The 6,914-nt window shown below is 45.2% G+C and overlaps 1 protein-coding gene across 1 annotated transcript; it reads right to left on the bottom strand.

The window, feature by feature from the left end:
* Positions 1-3,191: 3,191 nt before the first annotated feature.
* On the bottom strand, positions 3,192-6,077 carry LOC128710347 (pacifastin-like protease inhibitor cvp4). The gene is made up of 3 exons (XM_053805401.1): positions 6,032-6,077; positions 3,791-4,035; positions 3,192-3,725 (listed from the first exon to the last, which is right to left on the bottom strand). The coding sequence occupies exons 1-3, from the start codon at positions 6,075-6,077 to the stop codon at positions 3,192-3,194; spliced, it is 825 nt and encodes a 274-aa protein (XP_053661376.1).
* Between the last annotated feature and the right edge of the window lie 837 nt (positions 6,078-6,914).

Here is a 6,914-nt window from a genome sequence, read left to right as displayed (position 1 = left end):
CCCCACACCCACACGGCATCATCTGTCACGCGCGGAAACTGCTCATCGTACGCGTCGTACCACACTTGGTCGGGCTGATTTTACGCACATTAGCCATGCTCGTTTTATGGCATCGCACGGGCACGCGTGCACGAAATCCGGAAACACCGAAAAGATGACTATCATCAGTCACACTAGCGTTACGGGGAGGCTTTGAATAATATCTATTACCCTCTAGACGTCACCTTGCGTACACTTGTGCAGCCCTGATGCGAAGCGATGTAATCTGCGTCTCGCAACGGCTATCCGATAAGACACAGCAGCGCGTCCAGCGAGCTCAAGTATCTGCGTAAGACTAACCGTACCGTGGTGATCGCGGCGGACCGTTAGTATGCGCTCGATTGTCGAATGGATACTGTTTGCTTGAGTAGTTCGAGACTCAAGAGCTCCTGCAGCTGTGGCTGGCATTGTGTACCGTATCGGAAACCCGACAAACGCATCCTCGGCCCGAAGTGAACGGAGAAAATTGAGAAGCTTTCGTCACGCGATTGGTAGATGATTTTCCCGCGCAAATGGTTCGTGCTTGGTTACGCTCTCGGGTAACGTCTGCCCCGCTCATGGGCTCTCACCGAAAAGCTCACGTGCCGGCGTGGTAAAAAACATAGCATGCGATGAAAACGTTCATTTAACTGCCGTTTTGTTATTTGAATTCTACGTTTTTCTTTACTTCCATTTATGTGTTGACAAGGTGTTGATGTCATCAAAATTTTTGCTTTCTAAGAATACTTTGATTACTTGGCTTAACAATCGATTCGATTTGAGAGCTTACAATAGTGCTCTCAATGTATTGTTGAGAATTCTGATATGTGCATAAAGCAGAATCCAGTTAATACGGTCCGAAAACCGCAGGCGCAGTTCAATGCGACTCGGAAGATGTTTGTGAGTTGGACCTCACCAAATTAGATGATGATTGCTATTGCTAAAGATTAATTAAAATTAAATTATGAATACGTTGCAAGCTATTTTCAGCTTTTGAGGCTTCGTAGAAAGGAACTTGTCCTGAGCGTGTACTTCACCGTTATGTGCGTGTGGTTCAATAACAAAATCCGATCTCATGCCTCCTTGTGGCACTGGCGAATATTAGTCTTGTTTGCTTCCGCAGGACCGAACCAAATGAGATGAAACCAGATGTGTTCTGACGAAAGGATATTAGATCAACGCTGAGTTAGGCGTCAGGCGCATCATTTCCCAAAGAAGGAACACTCATGCCTAAGTTTTGGATTTGAGAAGTACCTGTCAGATATTAGACAACGACAGCTTTTTACTTCGTGTACGGGTTGCTGGTCTCTACAGCCATATTATTGCCTCGTTGGACAACTCGAAGGAGTGTGTTAGGGAGCACGGGTGCAGGAGTGTGTTCTCGCATGTGCTTGAGCAGATGTAATAGTGATTGTCGAGAGCCTTATACACCCAATTTTCAGCAAGTGGTATTTTGGGACGTCACGACCAAGCTGTGCATTTACATGTGGTGGACATATACCCATCCCTTAGCGCCCTTCGCTGGTAATCTGGGGGGTGTGGTGAAGGTTCGAGGGTGTCTAAAGCCGCAGGTGTTGAAACCTCATGACTCCTTCGAATCGGGTCTGAGGTCTGTTGAGATCTTTCCCAAAACTCGGCAGAAATAATTGTTTATTATTATTTTCTAATTAATTATTATTTCCCCACACATATATATTATTATTTTCTCACACACCGATGCATTAGGAAATACGATCTCAACATTCGACTTGGGTGGTTAAGAACCTAGGCTACCTTCTAAGTAAGAGAAGTTCCCCACATCTCAATCCCTGCAAAAAGTACAACCATTTTCTGCAGGTTTTCGACTAAGCGATTCAAATATTTTTCATGCCAATAAAGAAACAAAAATCACGGTTATTTGGTTCATGGAGGATCTCTTCCATTATGCCATGTTTTATGCGCAATAGAAGTCATTCGACCGGTACCATTTTGTGCAGAAAATGTGAAAAAGGAAATGGAAAAAATAAACAGGACATTAGAACAGAACAGTTAGAGTACATTAGAGTGAATGAGTCATACACATAAGGCAGAGACATAGTCAATCTCGTTGACTTTCCAGACGAATGAAGCGTAGATCGTCTAAGTGGTACCTTTACTGTAGTTGCGTAGTACTGTAGCTAGGTAACTAACAGCAGAATTCAAATTATACCACGCAAATTCAAATTATAATCATTTATCAAATTATTAAAAGACGCAATAGCCAGAAGATTCCTATTAACCTACTTAATAATCTTAATGCTAAGTATAAGTAATTTTTCAATTTAAATGTAAATAGCCTATGGTTATGCTCTTTTTGCTGATTTTTCCTGATATTTTCCTTTTTTCCAGCAGTAGAATGTAGTTTCCGAAGGTGCTTGACCGAGAGCGGTTTAGAGGACTCCTTCAGCAGGCCAGGACCAGGACGAAAAAGAAGAAGAATGTAGTTTCCAATGGGGTAGAGGTATAAACCAAACAAACATGAGGTATAAAACAAACCAACACAAACAATCTCACGACTTGGAATGCTTGGCGATCTAAATTCTTCTCACAAACAATATGCTCAACATTTTTATACTGCGACGAAAATATCTAACGCACCTTTGGGGTTAATATATTGTCATTTCCGAACTTCATTGCATTGAATCGAACCATATACTAATACACGTGCCCCAGTTGTCCGTACTGATAGATAGTGTTCAACTTGAACTTGGAACTTCATCGTTACATTTTTTCCCTCCGCAAACATAATTCCCAAGGAAATCGACAAGGGACTAAAGTTTTCCCCCAGGGCACTTGGAAAAGTTTTTGTTTTTGTCGTATTTCGTATGTCGTTTCAACCCTCCGTGGTGAATCTGCTGAAATGGAAATTGCGATATAACTTTATTGGCCACTGCTCTACTTTTCTTGAACTCTTGAGTCTTGTTGTACGGGCACGAGTTAATCAATTTTCGCAATAAAACTTCTTCGTGATAGTAAAAATAATAACTTTATTTTCGTACATCTTCCGTAGTTTGTTTTACAAATGACTTGCGCGCTCGTCCATGTCTCGTCCTGCAGTCACAGAAGGGTGTTCCCACTGACGAGACAAGAACAACTTATGGTACAGCTTGCTAAAAGATTTATTCCACCGTTGTAGAGCACCCCTTGCCGTGGTTCTACCATTCGCCGGGAATGCAGTATTTGAAGGTACATCCTGCCATCTTGCCATCGTCCGAACAGAGGCACGTGTTGCACTGATACTTGAAGGAAGCCTTCGGCTGGCAGCTAAATCCGGGTGCACCGGGCGCAATGTCCGATTGGGGAAGAGTTTCACGCTTCGTTTTCTGAGGTGGTGCCGAATAGCAAGCCTTCAGCGTACAGGCCGCCATGCCGGTATCCGTGCAGAAGCAGGTATTGCATCCGTCCTCACTGGGAAATACCGTTCCAGGGGTGCATTTATCGTCCCCAGTGGAAGCAGTGGAACGCTTCGTTTTCTGAGGCAGTGACGAAAAGCAAGCCTTCCGCGTGCAGGCCACAGTACCGCTATCCGTGCAGAAGCAGGTGTTGCAATCATCCTCGCTTCTGAATACCGCTCCGGGGGTGCATTTATCAACGGGACTCGGTGCGGCACGCTTCTCGCGCGGTGGACATGCTCTCCGCGTACAGAACCATCCAATACCGTTGTTGGCACATCGGCAACGATTGCACTCCTTCAGGGTTACAGAGAATAAGTTAATATGGTTTGTTCGTGACAGGAGCAAAGTGATCTTCCTACCTTCATCCGGATCTCGTTCGGAGTGCACACCTGTCCGTTGGTTTGTACGTGCACCTCATCCTTCTCGTCGGCCGACGACAGTGAGTCACCGTTCTGTACATCGGTGCGCACCTGACTATCGTCGGACAGCTCGTTCGGTGGGCACGCCTTGCGCGTGCAAGCCTTCTGACCGTCCAGTCCGCAGCGACATTTGTTACAGTCCTCCATAAACGTCGTGCCCGGTTCACATTTCTCCTCGCACAGCGCTGTGAAGAAACGAGAAGGAAAAGAATGCCCGAATGAAACAACGTTTTGGTGGGGATGTGATTATCAATCAGCGCCGCCTTATCGCTGCGAGAAATCCTACAGATCGTTGCCTTCGAACATTCTGTTTGCTGACATTCTGCACACATTCTAGCCTGGGCAGGGCAGCGCATCACCAAGACTGGGTGGATAGAGCAACTGCCGCTGATAAGCCACCGGAGCATATCAGCCAACCAGCCTGACCGTGACGACGTGACGATCGATTCCAATCAAATTTACCGATCACGTTGCCGGAGCGATGTGTGCGATTTCGATCGCACGGCCGCACCAGTTGGGTCGCCAATTGGACGTGTTGGATTCTGCGGGAATTAAATTGACCTTTGCGGAAACCTTCCACGGTGACTAAACCGGTGAGGGAGCCCACCAACGTACGTCGGACCGATCCGATGGTGGTGAACGGTGCCGTTCCAGGCTTCGAAACGAATGCGAAAAACAAATCTAATTATTTTGCAATGTGCACGTTGCATCACTTTAAGGGCAAAATGTCAAGTGACAGAGGGTTAGTTACCCTATTTAATTCTGTAATACTTTCTTCAATATTACTATTTATTTTCAAAAGTTATGCCAGAATATTGTTCATTTCTTCAAGTTTTCTAACCTTTCTTGATGAATTTTGAGTCGTCCAAATCAAGAACCTTTGGAAGTGCATCAACCTAACCTCCCTTGCCAATGACGCATTACTGGACCTCTTTCCGGAAGGACCTCGCATCGATCTTCCAAAAAACGATCGCAGCACGTTACCGGACGAGAACAAAAGTTCAAGGTTTCTTTCGCATTAGAAGCGCACCGAAAGAGAGGACTGGCTAGGCGACCCGCCCGGACATGCATGAATGATTTACATAAGACCACCGCCACTATTGCCGTGCAGCGGAATGGTCCACTCTGCTGGTTCTTATCGCCCGCCAGCATGCGACCCCGACCATTGCCACAGCCGACACCGAAACAGTGGCCAGATCGTGGAAGTCGTCGTGGGACCGGCCAGGGTGCGTCCGTTTACCAGACGTCGTTTGCGGGCTTGATGGAGAACGCAATTGGGCACGAGATAGCCGTAGCCGTGGTTTGTGGTTCCGGAGTTCAAGGTAGCACTGATACTGATGCCTCGGTCTGTCGGTCAGACGGCGTGGAAGTCGGCGCAAAAATTCAACGTAAAACAAAATACAATACAAACGGGGAGGGTACAAAAAAAGCAGTTCCCATCCACACAATCACATCGATCCGAATGCAAATGGTATGGCGTGTGCTGCTGTCAGGAGGGCAGAGCAAAAAAAAGGGGGGAAACAACAAAAAATAAATGGAAGCCTTTCCATCTCAGACATCGCGACGATGGCGTCATCCCTAGCAAGTGACCGATTTACCATGGCTTACTTTAATCATGTTCCGTTAATGGTGATTTTTTGGAAATTTCTGTACCAATCTGTGTTAGACTGTGTTCGTATTCTAACGACTTCCGGACATGTGAGTTTCATATTCCTCATCAATTTGCGTTTAATATATAACGTTTAATATGTAGTTACCAATTGTTTTAAATTAACATTAATTAATAAACTTTTACATCTTATTTCAGTTTCAATTTAATACAAGCAACCTTCGTAGGAATAAATATAAAAATTGGAATTATTGGAACAAAACTCTCTTTTTCTATAGATTATACTTTTAAAGAAAATACATTTATATTATAGAATTAAAGAATTCCTGAGGTATTTCTCCAAGGAAATTCAATTACATTTTTACACAGTTAAAGTTAGCGTATAATGATTTAAATTTGATTTAATAAAAGATGTAAACTTCTTTTTGATAAACGGAAGAATAACAGGAATAATAAGAATGACATCTTAAAACGTAGGAAACTAATAGAATTTTAAACATATCACTACCTCCACGACGATCGCGTGCGTAATTATCGATCGAGCAGCATTGTCTAATTGATCAAGTTCTTACCTCCCACAATACACGTTGCCACAATCAAAATAAGCAGCTTCATCATGTGCTTGAATACTAATGAGCTTCTCCAAAAATCCCAATTCACTGTTCGTCCCCTCCTCTGCCTATCGTTCACTTAACGCGTATGTTAACTAAACTGCACTGCTGAAGCTAGCTTCAAGTCACCAAACGTTTCGACTTTGGCACTAATTTTCGCAGCCAACAGGCACCACGCGCACGGCTCAACGGCTGATTGTGGTCTGGTTTGGTTCGGGGTCGAAAAGATGCCGTCCCGATTCCGGATACGTTCGCCTTTGCTGCTCACACGCGATCACTTCACTATGAAACTGCCGTACTTCAGCGCGGTGGTTGGGGTGCGTCGATTGGTTTCCGATGCTATCAGCGGATGATGATGGTGGTGATGGACCTACAGTGTTTGTCGCTATCGCTCCCGCCACAAATACTGTCATATAAACACATGCACACTTAAAACATCTCACAACACTACACCAGCAAACAATCGCATCCGTCGCGTTCGTTCGATTTTGCTGAGCACCTTCACGCGCTCACTTGGGATCTTTGCTTTTGCACTACGGCACGTCAACTGATTCGCCCAACCGTGCGGGCCGGTTTATTTAAATGCTTTATCAACTGGTCTGGTTGCGCGTTGCCAGAAGGTAACCCGCAATTGCCGCAGCTTCCCGTGTCTCCCTGTCGGCCATTTTAGCGATCGTCAACAAATGGCCGGCAACTGGTGGCGATGGCTGGTGGTAGCGGTGGCAGATGCTGTATGACGATCGGAGCTTCACAACACCACAACCCAAACAACGCCGTACGTCATCGAAATTTATGTACCGTTCAGCCGGTGCCGGTTTAATCGATCAGACATCTCGCCGGAAAC

The sequence above is a fragment of the Anopheles marshallii genome, chromosome 2 (genome assembly GCF_943734725.1).
Source record: "Anopheles marshallii chromosome 2, idAnoMarsDA_429_01, whole genome shotgun sequence".
In the NCBI taxonomy this organism is placed as follows: Eukaryota; Metazoa; Arthropoda; class Insecta; order Diptera; family Culicidae; genus Anopheles; species Anopheles marshallii.
This window is presented reverse-complemented; position numbering and strand designations above follow the sequence as displayed.

Coding starts and splice junctions, on each gene's coding strand:
- LOC128710347 (XM_053805401.1), bottom strand. CDS start 6,077: ATGATGAAGCTGCTTATTTTGATTGTGGCAACGTGTATTGTGGGAG. Junction 4,036..6,031: donor GGCAACGTGTATTGTGGGAG/GTAAGAACTTGA, acceptor GTTTCTTCACAG/CGCTGTGCGAGGAGAAATGT. Junction 3,726..3,790: donor CGAACGAGATCCGGATGAAG/GTAGGAAGATCA, acceptor GTAACCCTGAAG/GAGTGCAATCGTTGCCGATG.